The sequence below is a fragment of the Rhinoraja longicauda genome, chromosome 17 (genome assembly GCF_053455715.1).
Source record: "Rhinoraja longicauda isolate Sanriku21f chromosome 17, sRhiLon1.1, whole genome shotgun sequence".
In the NCBI taxonomy this organism is placed as follows: Eukaryota; Metazoa; Chordata; class Chondrichthyes; order Rajiformes; family Arhynchobatidae; genus Rhinoraja; species Rhinoraja longicauda.
Window position 1 is genome coordinate 8,986,822 of NC_135969.1, and position 20,107 is coordinate 9,006,928.

The window sequence follows — 20,107 nt, forward strand, 5'->3', positions numbered from 1 at the left end:
AGCTGTAAAATTAAATCTGTTTTAAAAAAAAATTTAAAAACAGGTTCGGAACCCCCCCTGACTACATGGCCGCAAATGATGATTTTATTTGACATCAGTACTTGTGAATGTCAGTGCTGACGAAGGGTGGAACCCTATATCCATATATCCACAAATTCCACAACACACTCCTTTTGATCTTTTCAATGGTACCTCCTCCCCCCCCCCCCTCATAAAAATACAAGCCTACTTATTCACACTAGCTTTACCTGTGTGAAATAGTTAGTTACTGTTGGAAACGCCAGTCCCTAGTCGGGGACTTTCAGTGGGAAGCTCTGGTTAAATTCTGCAGTTTAAAATCTTCAGGATATCTGGAGTATTTGGTCTTCTGACTTTCCCAAACTCATCAATGGCACACATCCACTCCAAAGCTATCCCTATTGAACTTTTATTTGGGCTAAAATCAGGTTATTGTGACCAGACACAATTACATTTTCAGAATGTGGTAGTGCAGACAAGATAGTTCTCTGTTTGGAGAAAAAAAGCCAAATGTTTATGAGCAATATATCAAAGCCAATTTTGTTATTGATGAAACTTTATTTCAGAAATAAATACTAAATCAGCCCTACTCATCAATCTACATCAAAGTGAGAGTTTGACTCCTATGGCTTCGACAATTACCCCAGGAGACTCTGAAGCAACAAATCTCAAAAAAAACAAGAGCAAGGTAATTATAAACCTTTCAAAATTGGTTGATAACCAATGGAAAATGGAAAAACGCCAGTTATCTTGTCTATACTTTTTTTAAATATTGGTTGCATTGTGTGTTATTTATGTTTTCATCTATTTATTTCTCATGAAACTGCCACATCTCTGAGAAAATGTTAGTGAAGACACAGATTTGCCAAAATGAAACTATCAGATTAAGGCTAATTTGAAATTGTAGGTTTAGTTATGGTAGGAATTATGGTTTTGATGTTACAGTTGAATATTAGGCATTGGGTTTTGGTCACATGAGGACTAATGTCAAATTTATATAAAGGCTCATAGGATCTGCAAGGATTCAAAATCTGAACTTAGAGTGTGTCAATCCATCGGAATACATTAATTGTTATGAGCGCCAGCACAGATGTTGATGGGCAATTGGCTTCCTCCTAAAAATGATATAAAGATTTGCTTGTGAACATTCAATGATTGAAACCCTTCCATTTCCTTTTTACCTTATTCCCCTCACCACAAACGAATGTACATAATTATCTTTGCCACTGTTTTTAAAAATGCCCTTCAACCCTGTTCCATCACTGTTTCTCAAAAGCCTTTCTAAATGGAGTTTGAGGCTCTTGATCTCTGATCTTTTTATCACTTCCTGCTCTCTATAGTTCGTATTAATAATTCTTATTTTCCTGTTAAAGAACCAGGCCTTTCATATCAATCCCATTCATCGGTTATTTTCATGTAAATTGTGCTCTTTCACATCAGATCAGAATCAAACCTGGATCACTCCCTGCTGTGCTGTTTTCCTTTCACTTTATTATCTCATTATGCTTACTTTTTTCTCTGTTCAAACTTCACAAAAGGTGGCCTGCTTCTCCACTTTAATAAAAACCCAATGTTGTATTATTGTCATGAACTTTTTGTACCCTCTCAATGATCTCTACATCTTTCCTGAGTTCCTGATACTGAACACAGAATTCCAACAGGTACACAATTGATTTGTGTTTTTCTCCCTTGCCTCTGTTTGTCTTTTTCTTAATATATGTTGCCAATTTTGTATAAGGATTTTAGTTTTTATTATGTTTGTTTTCAGTTGATCTTTTGTATCGCCTTATCAAAATTTGTGATATTAATAGACAATAGACAATAGGTGCAGGAGGAGGCCATTCGGCCCTTCGAGCCAGCACCACCATTCAATGTGATAATGGCTGATCATTCTCAATCAGTACCCCGTTCCTGCCCTCTCCCCATACCCCCTGACTCCGCTATCCTTAAGAGCTCTATCTAGCTCTCTCTTGAATGCGTTCAGAGAATTGGCCTCCACTGCCTTCTGAGGCAGAGAATTCCACAGATTCACAACTCTCTGACTGAAAAAGTAATGTAATGATCCCTTAACCTTTGCTTTCCAGTAGCACGTTCCTTGTTTCATACCTCCAATCAATCCTCTTTCATTTGACTTCTCCTGGATTTAATGACTCTTTACAGAGCACGGGTAATTATATGTTGTGGCAGGGGTAGAAAATCCACATCTTCAGGGTGTTACTGTTCCCTTGAGTAGAACAGATCTGCAACTTTCCTGGGGCTTTTCCTGGGTCATGAAAAGATGCCTTATCTTATAAACAGCTTAAAAGCTGTTTGTAAGACAGAAGAGTAATTTGCTTATCGAGATCATTATTTAAGATCATTTTGTAATATTCCTCCTTGAGAATTTTTTTTTTATAACAAATTGATTAAATAGCCTTTCAAGCACTTGAGGGTTTGTTGAGAAAAGTGGTAAATATCACTAGGTTTTGAAGGAAAAATGTGTAATTTAAAATCAAATTTGATTTCTTAGCACTAACAATTATATTTAAGGTTCCAAACCCAGAGCTAAAATCTATGAAGAAATCACTTGAAGATTCTGACTGCCCACAAACAAGGTATGACATTTCTGTATAACTGCTGATGGATAAGGGTGATTAATCGTTCACGAATCTTAAAACTCAAGATTCTGTTTGAAATATAACGTAACACTTCCTTTACGTGCATGACATCCTTAATTTGTTGAATTTTCTGTGTAATTAGTATGGCTCTGCTCTTCAACAGCAAATGTAGATATTTTTTTGTGTCCCTTTTCTGTCCTTGGCTAAAGATGAAAGTAGAGTTTAAATAAATAATTAGACCATGAAGAGGAAACTAATGCCAACATATCGTGTTGTACTGCCTTGTGACATTTTTTTTAGTTTAGTGAAACGTTAAGTTCTAACCTTGGAACAGTATAGATTGTTTCTTTTGATTTGCAAACAGTTTTGGTCCCCTTAACTTAAAAAAACAATTTATTTACATTGGAAGACATCCGAAGGGGATTAAGTAAGCCAATTCCTGGGATGAGACCTTTAGTGAACAATTTAGGCTTGTATTCCTGGGAGTTTGGAAGAACGGGTGGTGACTTTATTCAAATAAAAGATCCTAAGGGGGCTTGATATAGTAGATGCTGAAATGTTTTCACTAGTGGGAGAGTTTTGAACAAACAGATATATTACAAGATAAGGAACAGCTTTGAAATTGAGATGCATGAACATTTCTTTGGGATGGGGTAGTGAATCTCGGAAATTCTCTGCACCAGAAATTGGTGAAGGATAGAAGAATATTTAAAGTGAAGATGGATAAATGTTTGAAATGTTTGAAAGCTAAAATAATTTATTGCTTTGGAGATCTGGCACAGAAAAGTAGTTCAGCCATTGCCATATTGAATGACAGGCAGGCCTGGCAGGGCCGGGTGACAACTCCTACAGTGCCCTGCATAATGTTTGGGACAAAGACCCATCATTTATTTATTTGCCTCTGTACTCCACAATTTGAAATTTGTAATAGAAAAAAAATCACATGTGGTTAAAGTGCACATTGTCAGATTTTAATAAAGGGTATTTTTATATATTTTGGTTTCACCATGTAGAAATTACAGCAGTGTTTATATATAGTCCCCCCATTTCAGGCACCATAATGTTTGGGACACAGCAATGTCATGTAAATGAAAGTAGTCATGTTTAGTATTTTGTTGCATATCCTTTGCATGCAATGACTGCTTGAAGTCTACGATTCATGGACATCACCAATTGCTGGTTGTCTTCTCTGGTGAATCTCTGCCAGGCCTGTATTGCAGCCATCTTTAGCTTATGCTTGTTTTGGGGACTGTCCCCCTTCAGTTTTCTCTTCAGCATATAAAAGGCATGCTCATTTGGGTTCAGATCGGGTGATTGACTTGGCCACTCAAGAATTTACCATTTTTTAGCTTTGAAAATCTCCTTTGTTGCTTTAACAGTATGTTGAGGATCATTGTCTTGTCGTAGAATGAACTGCCAGCCAATGAGTTTTGAGGCATTTGTTTGAACTCGAACAGATGGGATATGTCGGGTGCTGCACTGTAAGGAGTTTGTACGTTCTCCCCGTGACCTGCGTGGGTTTTCTCCGAGATCTTCGGTTTCCTCCCACACTCCAAAGATGTACAGGTATGTAGGTTAATTGGCTGGGTAAATGTAAAAATTGTCCCTAGTGGGTGTAGGATAGTGTTAATGTACGGGGATCACTGGGCGGCACGGACTTGGAGGGCCGAAAAAGGCCTGTTTCCGGCTGTAGATATATGATATGATATGATATGTCTATACACTTCAGAATTCATTATGCTACTACCATCAGCAATTGTATCATCAATGAAGATAAGTGAGCCAGTACCTTCAGCAGCCATACATGCCCAGGCCATAACACCCCCACCACCGTGTTTCACAGATGAGGTGGTATGCTTTGGATCTTGGATCCTTCTCTCCTCCATACGTTGCTCTTGCCATCTGATATAAGTTAATCTTCGTCTCATCTGTCCACATGACCTTTTTCCAGAACTGTGGTTACTCTGTGTGACAAACAGACTTAAAAATAGTTTTTACCCCACTGCTATAAAGGCACTAAATGTAGCCGCCAAGGAACGCAGGGGCGATACATAATAAGAGACTGTGAAATCGACAGAAGGATGTAGGGTTGGGTGTTTATGCGTGCTATTTTCATGATATTTATTTTAGTTGTTTATCTTTTTTAAAATATTTTACCTTGTATGTATCGTTAGCTTTTAGAAATGTTTGAATGGTGCACTGACTGGCTGACATTTTACAATTTCGTTGTACATGGCTCATGTTACAATGACAATAAAGGAACTATTCTATTCTATTCTATTCTTAAGTACTTCTTGGCAAACTGTAACTTGGCTAACCAGTGGTTTGCATCTTGCAGTGTAGCCTCTGTATTTCTGTTCATGAAGCCTTCTGCGAACAGTGGTCATTGACGAATCCACACCTGACCTGAAGAGTGCTTCTGATCTGTCGGACAGGTGTTTGGGGATTTTTCTTTATTATAGAGAGAATTATTCTGTCTTCAGTTTTGGAGGTCTTCCTTGGCCTGCCAGTCCCTTTGCGATTAGTAAGCTCTCTTTCTTCTTAATGATGTTCCAAACAGTTGATTTTGGTAAGGTTTGGCTGATGTATCTACCAGTTTCATTCTTGTTTCTCAGTCTCATAATGGCTTCTTTGACTTTCATTGGCACAACTTTGGTCCTCGTGTTAATAAACAGCAATACAAGTTTCCAAAGGTGATGGAAAGACTGGAGGAAAGATTAGGTGCTGTGAGCTCTCTTATACCTGCATAAAGGAGGCATTTAAGCATACCTGAGCAATTATAAACACCTGTGAAGCCATATGTCCCAAACATTATGGTGCCCTGAAATGGGGGGAACTGTGTATAAACACAGCGGTAATTTCTACATGGTGAAACCAAAATGTATAAAAATACCCTTTAATAAAATCTGACAATGTGCACTTTCACCACGTGTGATTTTTTTCTATCACAAATCTCAAATTGTGGAGTACAGAGGCAAATAAATAAATGATGGGTCTTTGTCCCAAACATTATTGAGGGCACTGTATTTTCGTGTGTACACGTGAATAGGTAATTTTTAACTGCAATACAAAGCTAGTTTTTTTCCACCAAAACACAATCAAATCCAATATCCACAATAAGGCGCATCTATTATGCAGTCAATTTTTTTGAGAACTGTGGCCTGTTCCAAGCTGCCTAGATGGAATGCATTCTTTGCATTGAATTATCAGATACCCATCTTACTGGTTAGTCCACAACTAGAATATTGTGTTTATTGACATGACTGTTTAGGAAAGGTGTAAATGTCCTGGAGAGTTTGCAGAAAATAATTGATGGAATGCTTCCAAGTCCTAAGAGAAAATTAAGTTGAAGATAAAGTGGGGAAACCGGGACTGATCAAACTGCTCCACAAAAAGCCAGCGCACACTTGTGGTTCTGAAAGACTCCGTCTAGTGCTGCAAAAGAAAATGCTAGAAATGCTTGGCAGGTTTAGCCAGCATCTATGGAAAGAGAAACTGAGTTGATATGTTAGTTTAATGATCTTTAATCAGGATTAGACATTGGAAAACAATGCGCAAAGAAGGTGGGGGGTGGGGTGGAATATAAAGGACAAACAGAATATTTGTAGCAGAATGGCAACCAACACAGTTTAAAACAAATTATGGTGCTTGGTTAGAGAGGGTGTTGGAGGCTTGATAATCAGCTGATCTTTCTGGAGAAAATGTGAAAATGGGCACAAGATAAATGGGAGATGGAAAGCATATGCTGGACTGTGAAATACTCAATACTCTGGCCATTAGGTATCTGGAAATTCTCTGGCGAAATGAAATTTAGATTGGTGTTACTTGTACAATTTTCACTAATTTTAAATCTATTTTGTCTTCTCCCCTTCCACTTCTCCGTTTAAAAAAAAGGCTTGGATCGGCCTTGGATCGTGCAATTACTCGAGCTGATGTGCTGAAGTCACGACACGATCCTGAAGTGACTCTTGTGCTGCCTTTTTCGTGTGTGTCATACAATACCGCCAATGTTGACTTTGCTGCCCATTTATCTGGAATAATTAATCAAGCTGTATTGAAACTGCATCGCACTGAGACCATACTCGACCGTCAAGGAAATCTTGTTAATTATCCTGTCTGCAGTAATGAAGCTGGATATTTTGAAATGGGTCCAGATCAAGGTGATTGTATTTTGAGATGTAGTTCAAACATTGATTTTGCCAATATTTCTGCAAATGTAGAAGCTGAGATATTGAAGGTACTGTGGACTCTGTGTGTCCAGGTGAACACGGGATTAAAATTGTTTATATCTTGCATTGTGCTGACTGACAGTGCTGTAGCTGTATTTCAGATTCCTCACTGTGAACTCCCACGGAACATGCAAAATGTCATTTCTCAGATGCAGCTTGTTCTCTGTCTTCCCTATTCAGACATCTTGGAAGTGTTCTTTGCAGTGCCAGAAATGTGCCTTTCAATGAAAATTAAAACGCATGGATGTTTCTTCTTTATATCTGATTCTCAGAACCTCAAAGACTTTAGCTCGTATTTAAAGGCTGTTTTGCATAAATATTCTGCATCTACATCAAGTTTGCCTAAGCTTGGTTATGAAGAGCCCCTTCTGAAAGACTTCATTGTTCAGCTTTTACAACATCAGCAGCTTGCACTAAATGACACTGGCATTAAAGGGAGTTTTGCAGCATATATTTTGATTCGAGATGACCTCAAACCATGGGATTGGTCAGAAGAGTTGCAACCTTCGGCTTCACACACTGAGGTGGTCAGTGGTACAGAATTAAAGGACACGAACACTCTGCATTCTGAAGTTTGTTCGGTAACTCGTCCAGGGAAAGAAGAGAATTCAAAACCTGTATGTGTACCTTGTCTTCTGATTTTGACAGCCCAGTATCTTTATTTCATAAGAATAGATTTCTACATAGCTACAAAGAAGTGTCTTCATCCTGAAGAGATTGCAAGATGTCCATTTAAGTTAGAACAAATTTCATTAGCCACACTGCTTTTGAATCCAAAGCAAGGATCACATACTGTTGAAACAGGGGCATTTTGTGATGGTCATATACTTGAATTTTTGATTGGATACCAACTCACGACAGCAGTTTTTGTGCTACCCCATGAGAAGTTCCACTTTCTGCGAATGTTTAGTCAACTGAGAGGAAGCTTTCAGGGTGTCAAATCAATTATAGTGCACAGAAGTTGTCCAGATCGCTGCTACTTGACGAAGCATAACACAGATGCAACTGGTCACTCTCCAGAAACTAAAAGGTAATACCAACATAGCACAGCTGGTAGTCTAATCCAAAAGTTTATTTCATTTTTCCCCAACTCTTAGCTGCCAACCAGTGGGATTGCATTTATTTGCATCTGTAAGGTCTTGAGCTGAAACGGCAATCTTTTGCCTCTATAGATCCTATTTGAGCCATTCACTTTTTCTAGTGGTTTTATTTCACTCCAGATTCTAGCATATGCAGTCTCATTGGCTCTTTGGATCTCTCGCAGCTATTTAATTAATTTTGCTTGCCGGTAAATGGGATTAATAGTCACCTTTTGCCTAGTGCTCTGTCTTTAGGGGTAGCACAGTGGTACAGCTGGTAGATCTGCTGCCTCACAGTGCCAGAGACCTAGGTTCAATCCTGACCTCGGGTGCTTTGTATGTGGAGCTTGCACTTTCTCCCTGTGGCCGTGTGGGTTTCCTCTGGGTACTCAGGTTTCCACCCACATCCTGGACATGCGGGTTTGTCTGAAGAATGGTCTCGACCCGAAAAGTCACTCTTTCCTTCTCTCCAGAGATGTTGCCTGTCTCGCTGAGTTACACCAGCATTTTGTATCTATTTGTAGGTTAATTGGCCTGTGTAAATTCCCCCTAGTGTGTAGGGAGTGCTTGCAAAATTGGGGTAAACGTAACAAGTGTGAATGGGTGATTGGTGGTCGGTGTGGACTCGCTGGGCTGAGGGCCAATTTACATGCTGTATCTCAAATTCTAAAACTTTTAGACTTGATGGAATGGATAAGGCACATTAAAATTAGTTTGGACATCTGTGCACAGTGTGAAATCTGAAGCTTCTAAATGTATTTGATTAATTACCAATATAATATTCAGTATGCTGTATTTGATACTTAAGAATTAAATATTTACAATGTATGTGACTGGCAATTATATTTGGTGGTTCATACAATAATAGTCTATTTTTTTGTGTCATGTGTGGTTACTACTACAGTTAATGTAAGTTTATGGCTATCATGTTTTCTTTTCAATCAAAGAGCTAATTTTCATGCAGAACACCAATGTAATGATTTCTTGGTAGAGCGTGTTGTTACAACGTACAAAAAAACAGGAGCAGAAATGGGCTTCTTGGCCCTCAAGCCTGCTTTGCCATTTCACAAGATCACGACTGAAGTGATTGTAACCACAATTCCACACTTCTGTCTAGTGGCAGTAAACTATAGACAAATGCAGCACAGATACAGGCCCATTGTCCCTCCAAGTTCCACCCATTTACACTAATCCTACATTAATTTTATTTTATTCTCCTCGTATTCTCAACGATTCCTCTCAGATTCTACCACTCACCTGTACACTAGGGGAAGTTAATAGTTTTGCTTACTTCTTTCAAGTATTCCCTTAATCAGCTCTGTTCTACTGTGTATCAAAATGCGTAAAAACTAATCACTTCCCCCACTCTTTTAGGAAATTTATTTTGCTGACAGATCAAGAATAATTCTTATTTTGCCTTACATTTTCAAAGACTCTGAATTGACTGTCTTTGGAGAAAGAGTTTCAAGGACTTGTGGCTCCCCTGTGTGAAAATGCTTCGCTTCCTCTCTTTCAAATGAGTAACCCTTTAATTTTTAATTAGGTCCCTGGTTTTGGAATACTTTAATCCTTGTGCAGCTGACATTCTTTTAAAGGGGTGGCCGGGTGTCTGCCTATGATTTATATTTGTAAAGTAATAGAAATTGACAAAATTAAAATGTTAATTGAATTTTCCAAGACAATTGTGATAATCATATGTAATAACAATTATATTGTGACAAAATGCTTATGTTTAACCCCTGAAATATAACTTGGATTATTAATTTACCAAATAACCGAAGTTAATCCACATTGCTGCTGCATTATGAGCCACCAAATCTGATTCTTTTATCTCCCAATCTCGACATACGGAAAAATATTTGTTGTTTCAACAACTATTTGTAACAAAATTTCAATAATCTTCACAGTAAAAATATTTTCTCTACCATATTCGCTTTTGTATTTATGCCCTTTACCACTAGCCACAAGGCGGTAACAAACAATTGAGTGCACATACATCATCTTCATTTCTATTAATGTTAACCCCTTAACTGTTCATTATCAATGAGAATTGAGAAATCAACTTTGGTTAAATATAAGGCAAACAATTTATTATGGTAATCTAAAATGAAATTAAATGGCAAATTGCAGCAGCAGATGCTTGCAGAATACCAAAGTATTTGGGGTGGGGGGGGGGGGTGGCGGTTGGCGTGAGAGAACTGTCTTCCTATGCACATGGGTTGTAAAAGTTGCTTGTAAAAATGGTTTTCATAAACATTTTCCCAATATTTCCATTGATTTAACAACTTTCTCCTGGGATGCAAATTTAAGTTTTTATCTTTTCTTTTATATCTATGTAGCAACCAGCAAAAATTCAAATCGGACTTGAGCCTTTCTCTACAGTATCCTTCTGAGACATTGCTGCAAAAACTGACTGAAGAGAACCAGTGTCCTTTGCATCTTTCCACCTCCCCATCTCTCCATTACCTGGCAGGTTTGAAAGGAAGAGCTATTGTGGAATGTTTTCACAATAATGTAGCTGAGGTAATATTTATTGGTGGTGGGTGTCTTTTTATGCTAACTCTCACTATGCCTAGCCGGTGATAAAGAAACATCCTTTGGCACAGATGTCTATGATGGAAGGGTATGAATTTTAGGCAAGGGCTGGGAGATTTAGAAGGAATTTGGGAAGGCTTTTTAAAAACTCGGGTGGCGGTTGAAATCTGGAACGCTCTGTCTGACGGTGATGGAGGCAGGTTCACACACAACATTTAAAAAGTACTGAGATGAGCACTTGAAATGCCATGATAGTAAAAACTGCCAGCCCAGTGCTGCAAAATAGGATTAGTCTATTTTGTGCCGCATATACAGTTGTTGAAGGGCCTCATTCTGAGCTAACATAATTAGCTGTAGAACTCTAATTCGAACTTGACCTAAATGTATCGAGGTGGGACACTTTTACTAATTCTGGTCGTTGTGCTGATAATGTCAGTTTTGTTAATCTTGATAGCCTGGGGGTTCCTTTCTCGTTAGATAGACTGATGGCCACAGATGGGAATAATTTTATGCATTAAAGTTTTCAATTTGAATTGGGAAGAAGCATGGAACTACTTTTCTTTTGGAGTGAATGCTTATGTTGAGAACTGCCTAACATGTAACAAAGTTTTCACTGGTCTAAATGTCATGAAATCGTTCCTGCCATTATGTCATGTTGACTAAATATTCAACTTCAAAATCATGGAGATATTTAACTCATTAAAATTAATGCATGGAGTATTCAGTGAATACATTAAAATTGTACAAATTCATTCATATCTGTGTAAGGGCTGTATTCTAAACAGCAATAGAGCTCATTGTGGTACAGTGGGTTTAGACCGCTGTGAGATGTATTTAAAAAAAGTGCTGGGAGTCAAAATGATGTTGGTTCCACTCTAAGAAATTATAGTGCCTTCTGTTTACTTTTTTCCTGTAAACTTCTCTTTGTCTAAGTTTTCTTTGAATGGATACAGTTGTGAATAAAAAGAGAAATCCAGTATGAAAAAAAAAAAAAAAAAAAAAAAAAAAAAATTAATGCATGGATTGTTGTACTATTCTTAGACCTGTGCCTAAATTCATGTTTGTTTAACTCTGTTTTCTTTTAACTCTGGTGCTACTCCTGCTGGTGACTGAGTGATTTCCTGTTATTGGATTCAGGTTAACCAAACAATTTAGAAGTATGCTTGGTGTTGAATGTTCTCTTGGACTATAACTAAGTTTTCTTAGTTTTTTATAACTAAGATCTGTCGCTTTCAAACCTAGCCCCATCTATATTTCTAGACCCCTCTCTCCCCTGACTCTCAGTCTGAAGAAGGGTCTTGACCTGAAAAGCCACCCATTCTCTCCAGATATGCTGCCTGTCCCGCTGAGTTACTCTGGTTGTGTCTATCTTCTAGATATTCACAAACTTTAAAAAATCTTTTTCACATTTTTGAACAAATTAATTTTTCCTTGTAGTTTGTATAATCATAACTATTTTGAAATGTCGATCTAGTACTCAAAATTGAATTTTGGTTAGACAAGAAGTCACACTAATTCAGCATTTTGGTTAAAGTGAAGTTCAATATGAAATACCTTAGTACTATTTGACTTTAAAAATGCAATACATAGGAAGGCTGCTCATTGTCTAACATCAAAATTGAACGGAAAATTGACATGCACTCATTTTATGTTATCTCCCCATGTTGTTTCATTATTCTTGTGCTATTCCAGGTTGAAAATGAAGAACTAAGGCATCTAATTTGGTCTTCAGTCATATTTTACAAAAATTCTGAGCTTGAAGTTACTGCCTGCGTAATGCTCTCGACCAAAGCATTATATTTTGTGTTGGATGACACCATCGGTGAGGGCACTGAACAAACTGGTATGGCAAGTTTGTTTTTGATTAAGTATTATTTGCATTTGTGTGGGGGCAATTATATTAATATGCATTTTGCAAGTGTGAATTGTAGCCTCCTGGAACTTTGAATACTGTAATACTAAATTTAATGTGTAAAAAAAAGTAAAAGGTGGATGTGAACACTACTTTCAGTATTCTACAGATTATCTGTAAAAATGGTGGAAGCAGAATGAATAGAAACTTAAGAAGAAGGTATATGTCGAATTTTCCCTCAATTTTTAATAGAAGTCCACATGACTTTCAAAATAGAAATGGATGGGTACTCTAAGAAAGTATTTACCAGAGTTATTGGGAAAAGAGTGGACAGATGGAATTTATCATCCAGAAGTTGCCAGAGGCTCAGTGGGTTGAATGACTTCCTGTACTGTAATGATTTGATGATTATAAAATGAAAGTAGTGTTCAAAATGTAGAAATTCATCTCCTCCCAAGCTATAACTATAATTGGGCCATGAACTTCATTAACATGATCATTGTGAGCATATCTGTTTCTGGGAATTCTTTTGTAAATAAATTGATTTTTAAAAAGAACATCCTTTAATCTGACCACGGGAGGAAAGGAGGAAAGAAGATAAGACTTTATTGCCTTCCATCACACTGGGGAATGTGGAGGAGCCGCTGTGGTGGATGTTTATGTCAAATATTTATGTAGTTGTGTGTCTTGTTGCTTTTTTGGTATGACTGTATGGCAAACCAAATTCCTTGTATGTTGCAAAACATACTTGGCTAATAAATTACAATCATGATTATGATTAAACTGCAGCATTTTCTGAAGAATACTGACCAGAACAATTCGGTCCTACAATCCCAAAACAATCTCTGCCATTAAGCCTAAAATAGGCACTGGGCAATTTTTAATGGGTGGAACTTAGCACCTGTTTTGGGTGGCTATTAATGTTGCTCACAAATTGTTGTGCTCAATGTAATTGAATATTTTAGCAGGTTCCATGGAGTACAGAATACATTGTTTAAACCAAGCAAGTGTAACATTTAATCTTTAAAATAATCTTGGAAATGCAAGTGTCTTGCCAGTTGCAAATAATATTTGATGGTCTGTTTCATAAATTTTTATTAGGATGTTGGAAAGAAAAGTCATCTTCAAACTGTGAGCAGGATGGTTTGCTGCTTTCCTTCTGCTTTGTCCTGAAATTAAATGATTTGCAGTCCATACACTTGGGCCTTTTCGATCAGTATTTTCGCATCACTGGTGAGTCGCCCCTCCTAACTTTAGCAATCTACCAGCTTCCTAGAAAATATTTGCTATCTATGTGGCTGTTTTATGAATCTTGCATTAAGAATGCAATAACAGGAAACTTGTATTAAGAATCCTTGGATTTGTGGACATTATCTTGCCAACCAGCAAATTGCTGATGGATATTTTAGTGCAGCTACAAATCAATATTAGTTTAATTTATTATCATGGGTACCTGAGAATCTATGCTATTAGGAGGTACAGTGGTACTAAGAACTCTCCTCTGACATGGTAACAAATTAATTCTTAATTAATTAATTAATTTAATTTTGCTAACCTAGAACTTGCCCTTTATACCCGGACCAGCTCTTTGAACACTTCCAAATTAGACCCACATCCTGCTCTTTCCTTTTATCAGTACCCTTTAGTAAGTTAGGATATGACGATGTTCCTACAAATCTTTCTGATGTTGCTTTCAACTAGAGCTATTCTGATCATGTTCATGCTTCTTTATGAAGGAATTATTTAATAACTGAACAATGTTAGATCTCCCACTCCCCTCCTTTTGCTCCAAGGAGAGTAATCTTAGCTTCTCTAATAAACAGTTTTCTCTTCACGTGCTACGTTATGTCATTTTAGCAGCCTGTCTGGGAGCTAGTACGTGCAGTGGCATAAAAGCTGGCCATCAGTAATATTATTTTTGCTTTATTTTTATTATGGGTAGAATAGCTCCTTAATTATGTAGTTGTTACTGTCAAATTATTTTTGAGGATTTTTTCAAAATGTCCTCTTGAAAATCTAAGCTCAGACATAAAGCAATGTGCTGATCATTCTTTATATCACGAGAATCCTGTTTAGATTTAATTAACAAGTTGGAAGTGTGAGGTAGAACTTCACTATTGCTAAAGTTGTTTTCGAAAATTAGGAAATAATGTATACCCTCGCATAATTATGGCAAATTATGCACTCCTAGATTTAGCAAATTTAGCACAAACCTAAGAAATTGTTTTTAATTTTAATTAGAAATGCTCCATTCTACTTTTGTTATAGGTCTATCTGCTGAACAAACAATTGCTTGCCTGACCAGGGACAGTTATACAACACATACGTTTGTACAGCAGTTAATGGGTGTATTATCTTTGTTGGAACGAACACCTTCACCAGAGCCAGTAGAGCTAGACTTCTATACAGAATTTGGAAAGAAAAATACAGGTAACATTGCCATCACATTTTGGCTAGTTTACTTTTCTCAATTTGAGGTTCTAGAATAAAGTCAGAATTTCTGTGGGGTGCATTACTTGAAAATTACCATCAGGCTTTTTGGTTGTTCTCAGTGGTTCTCTATTTAATCTGGTTTTATTTCTAATGTCTTACTGCACTGTGTTTAGAAATAAATATAAGTGGGCAGGCAAATGTTATTGTCAGAAGTGTCAGTTAAGTGATGTGCTCTTCTCGGTTTCTAATCATTACCAAAGTAATAGATTGCATCAAGAGTAAAGAATATTCAGTGTTTCAGTCTGCTGAATAGTGCCTATTTCCATTCATTTCAAATGTACCAATAAAGACTGATTTGGGTATATTGGATTTAATACCAAGACCTGAAGATAATATACAGTTCAATCCAGTCTGAAGGTCCTAACCGGAAACATCGTCTGTCCATTCCTTCCAAATATGCTGTTTGACCTGCTGAGTTTGCTTTTGCTCACGATTCCAGCATCTCAAATTTCTTGGGTCCACAGTGCAATTTGTTTGCCACTATTAATATAATTAAATTTGTAAAGCTCTTACTAAATAATTTTCAATCGATGGACTGACCAAATGCCCTAGGTGTATTGCATATGGAAAGGACACTTTATGTGGATGACATTGATTGTTTCAGGTTAATTTGTCTTTTGTTGGCAATAGATATAATTTGTCAGGGTTGGTTCTACCAAAGCTGCTCGTGAACCAATAGTGAATGCTTAACTAAGCCAATATTTTTCTCAGTGATGGGAGGGAAAAATCTTGTTATCTGTTCCTTCGGGCATCACTAATAAGCAATTTGAATATGTTCGTTTATTCTGCACATTATGCTTCATTCAACATGCTGTACTTCAACCTTGGTGTAACTTTCATAAATCTTCTTTGTTAATGGCTACAGCAGAATTATTCATACTTGTCTCTTCCTATTCTGAAAATTTGCTGTAGCCAGAATGCAAAAGTAGATTACTGAAAAATTCCCCATTGGATCTTAAGATACTACTTAATTCTAGTATGTATTGCGAGGAGTTTACTTTTCGACAAAAAATAAAATAGTCACATGGAGTTCAGGCCTCCAATCAGATCAGGTATGATCTGACTGAATCAGTGCACAGCAGACTTGCATGGCTTTTTTAATCTACTACTGCCTCTTAGTGTTCTATTTGCAAAACATAAATATCCCAAGGAATATATTTAACACGTATGTGTGTATTTATCTATCTGAACAGGTCAAATGGAAAATTATGAAATTGTTCACTCTAGTCGAGTGAAATTTATTTATCCCAGTGAAGAGGAAGTTGGTGATCTGACATTTATGATCGCAGAAAATGTTCAAGAACTAAATCTCCAGACATCCAACATCCTCTTGTACGCTTTGCCATTTCAAGTTGAGTCTCTGGAGAATTCTTTACACTCCTGCAAACCACCGTTGCAACCTAAAACATTAATTTTGACAAGCTACAACATGCTTCTATTTGAAGAAGATTATGTCAGCTATCCATTACCAGAATTTGCAAAAGAACCGCCACAGAGGGACAAATACCAATTAACTGACACAAGGAGAATTCGTGATCTGGATCGAGTGCTCATGGGTTACCAGACCTATCCACAGGCCATCACGTTTGTGTTTGATGATGTACAGAATCAGGATTTCATAGGTAATATGATGCTCGACCATTTTGAACATCCACTTAATGCCTGCTCTGCAGATAGAAGAAATCACTGCGGCACCAACAATGAAGTTCAGTGGTGCCTCTTTGTAGCCAGTCCTGAGAGTCGTGAAAGGCTGATTGCATTGCTCGCTCGACAGTGGGAGCTGCTTTGCAGTAGAGAACTATTAGTTGAGCTTACAGGCTAACATTGTTGCCAAGCATGGCCTGCAAATTATAATAGTTGTACTTATCGTAAATGGTTATATGTACAGCATTCTTGGGGAACTTGTAACTACCATGGGAGTCAGACCAGTTGTTTCTTTGATGTCTAGGGCTTTTAAAAGTTTATTTTTTACATGAACACATACTTATACTGAAGCATCTTGCTATATTATGCAATGTAAACTGTACATAAAAGGTCATTATTGCATGTTATGCTTGTATGTTTTGAAATGTCAAATATAATGCTTGTATCTAATGGACAGCTTTCTCTCGTATGCTGCTATAATTTGAAATAAAGTTGTTGGTCTTAGATACTTTTTAAAAAAAGAGGAACTTTACTGAAACTTACTGGTTTTTGGAGTATTATTACAATATGTTCTCTCCTGTAATTCTGTTTAACTTCATCTGTCCACTCTATACACCATCTGGACTGATAAATTAAATCAAAGGCATTGGGGTTGCTTTTATTGCCTGCAATGAACTAACAATAGTGCTTCTGACATGTTGAAGGAGACTGCTGATTTCTCTGGCTGAAGTCATGGAACCTGCTTTGCACTTGACAATGTTTTAACAAACCAAAGCACTACTTTGGATGTGAGTATCCTATGGGGGGGGGGGGGGGGGGGAGGAGGGGGACACTGCTATGCTTTGTCAATTTGAAGCCACTGGAATGTAGTTGGATGTCATCCTAAACAAACAGAATTATGCCTGAATCTTCTGTCATGTAGATGATTGCAAATGATTTTCCATCACAACCAGCTCAGCAAGAATTTGCCTGACTCAGCTGGTTAGCTTACTTTCTAACAGAAGAATGTTTGCCTTTTGCTATGTCAGGATGATAAACATCCCAATTTATTTTATATGTTCTGACTAAATTCACTTCACTATGTGGATTAGCTGATGATTTCTTCCTTTACAATTTTAGGAACTTGAGTTGAGCATGTTAAATCTATCTTCCTGAGGTTGGAAAAGCTGTATGCAAGCCATCCCTAGGTTACAAATACCTCACATATGGACACCTCTCTCTCATTCTATTATGACATTCAGTAAAACACAGAAAGTATGCATATTATAGAGTGACTTATGTGTTTTTCAACTTGCTGACAAAATCTACTTGTAGACACCTGTAAAAATGGAGCCTACTTGTAACCTGGGGTAGCCTGTAATTTTAATTATGTAAAAGCACAAGGGCATTTGTAGAGGAACTGTTTCATTCTGTTCTATTATATTCTATATTGTTTGAGCTGATTTATACCATATCACACCTTTTGTATACTGGACTATCTAAACATCCTGTAAAAACTAAAAAAGAACAAAATTGTGTCACTTTTCTTGCAAACATCTGTGGAAATGGGGGTGGGGTGTGGAAGATCTAAAATAATTTAAATGCAAGATTCTATAGTACTGGCTTATGAATACGTCCAGTAACTCAACCACTTCACTACCATGCATGTTGCTACAGTTTGCCTGACCGAAAGGCATCCCCATCCATTCACTCTAGCTAAGTTGGCTGTGTATTTTCCATATTTATCTCTCACAAGGACGACCGTTTCAAATGCAATTTCATGAGTGTTGGCGAATGATGCCAAGTTTATGGTTGCCTCTAGGTGTATTTAATTCTTTAGTATGAATGAACTATTTAAATATGCATAGTTATGCTGATATACAGTTCGTACAAGGCAAACAAAACAATTGAAGAAGGGTCTCGACCCGAAACGTCACCCATTCCTTCTCTCCCGAGATGCTGCCTGACCTGCTGAGTTACTCCAGCATTTTGTGAATAAAACAATTGTAAAGCTATATACAATCTGATTTCTTGATAAAGATTCTATTAATTCCTCTCATTTTTATTATCTAACTTGGCTTTCAGCAGTCTTTTTTGTTTCTTGATGCTGTTTAACTGAGTTGGGCTTCTGGTGTTCAGGATCTCTTCCTGCCTTTCGATGTTTGATGACATGAACTGTTGTGTAAAGTCACGTCGTTTATATCCTGGAATGCCAATCACGCCAGTTTCTGCATCCCAAACAAACCCAGTCACTCGGATCAGGTATTTGTAACTGGTGTATGACCACCCTGGGCAATGAATGTCAGGCCTGTTTGTTCTTGCTATTGTGTAGTTGCAGCCAACACGTACCCTTTCACATCCAATTGGCCAGGCCGAAGGCCTCATTGGTCTGTAAGAAACAATGGATCAAGTATCTAAAAAATATGATTTGCAAATAACACACTAGTCCTCATTTATTAGTTTTGAATTAAACCCCACCTGATAAAAAATAAAGTTGTAAGTGATGGGAGTAGAATTAGGCCATTCGGCCCATCAAGTCTACTCCATCATTCAATCATGGCTATCTCGTTCAATCTATCTCCCTCCTAACCCCATTCTCCTGCCTTCTCCCCATGACCTCTGACACATGTACTAATCAAGGAGTGCCTTTTGAATGAAGATATGCAGAAATGTTTTTAAAAAATCATCATATTGACTGCGGAAGGTACCCGAAACGCCATCTATCCCTGTTTTTTCAGAGATGCTTCCTGACTTGCTGAGTTACTCTCGCACTTTGTGTCTTTATTTGTAAAACAGCATCTGCAGTTCCCTGTTTGAACAAATTCATAATGTTGATTGAAGTGTATATTTTAGTTTGCAATCTATTAATAGAATATATTTGGCTGGAGTGGAGCAAAAAAAATAAAGCAAATTAATTCCAAAGCTACCTTATTCTAGGAGCAGATTCCAATACTAAATGCAAAAGCAAACAAGCCTGCTGGTAATAAATACACAAAAGGTAACAGAGATGGAGATAAACATGGATAGCTATAGCAATTGGAGCACAGAAGGAGAATGTACAAACCTATGGATGAAGCAGCACACAATACTTAAGAGGATAGAGAAAGGAGGTCAATAGAAGCATTCCTTAGAGAGATTTAAGTTTCACGTTAGTACTGGCTTAATTGTATGCATTTTTTGGAACTATCTTTGGAGATTTGAGGCTGAAAATCATGGCATGAAAAATCAGAAGGAAGGAGACTGAGAAAGTGTTTCAATTAATCAAATTTAAAAGTTAAGTGGTCCAGATGAAGCAAAGAGAAATGGGAATAGATAAAAAATTATTGGTGTCAGAATGGTGACCTTTACCACACCCGTGGTTTTGTAATGCAGATATCGTGTATTTTTCCTGTTGGTTCAATTGGTGGCAATAAAGCTTCAAATACCTCAATCCTTCCCTCCATCTTCTCTTTTGATTCATGCGCAATTAATCAATAGCCCATTACTTGCAAAAAGCTTTTGGGCATGAGATAGGAACATGAACTACATCAATGGAACCGGCTCTGTAATTCAATAAGATCATGCAGTTGAAATCAAGATCTTATACTTATGTATCTGTACCTTTATAATCCTCCAGTCTTGCAGATAAAAAAATTGTCAAACTCGACTCCCCCCTCATTTCAATCTCAGTGGTGACGCCCT

General features: G+C 37.4%; 1 protein-coding gene across 4 annotated transcripts in view; it reads left to right on the forward strand.

The window, feature by feature from the left end:
* nisch (nischarin) overlaps positions 1-16,951 on the forward strand; it is a 46,757-nt gene extending 29,806 nt beyond the window's left edge. Inside the window, exons 14-21 of one of the 4 annotated variants that reach the window (XM_078414031.1) lie at positions 585-706; positions 2,548-2,612; positions 6,510-7,874; positions 10,263-10,446; positions 12,151-12,301; positions 13,412-13,543; positions 14,579-14,740; positions 15,997-16,951. In XM_078414031.1, coding sequence (XP_078270157.1) covers positions 585-706; positions 2,548-2,612; positions 6,510-7,874; positions 10,263-10,446; positions 12,151-12,301; positions 13,412-13,543; positions 14,579-14,740; positions 15,997-16,625 — 2,810 coding nt within the window. In that variant the 3' untranslated portion in view covers positions 16,626-16,951. Of the gene's footprint in view, positions 1-584; positions 709-2,547; positions 2,613-6,509; positions 7,875-10,262; positions 10,447-12,150; positions 12,302-13,411; positions 13,544-14,578; positions 14,741-15,996 lie in introns of those variants that run through there. The other 3 variants (XM_078414032.1, XR_013548361.1, XM_078414033.1) reach the window with 3 other exon arrangements.
* The last annotated feature ends 3,156 nt before the right edge of the window (positions 16,952-20,107 follow it).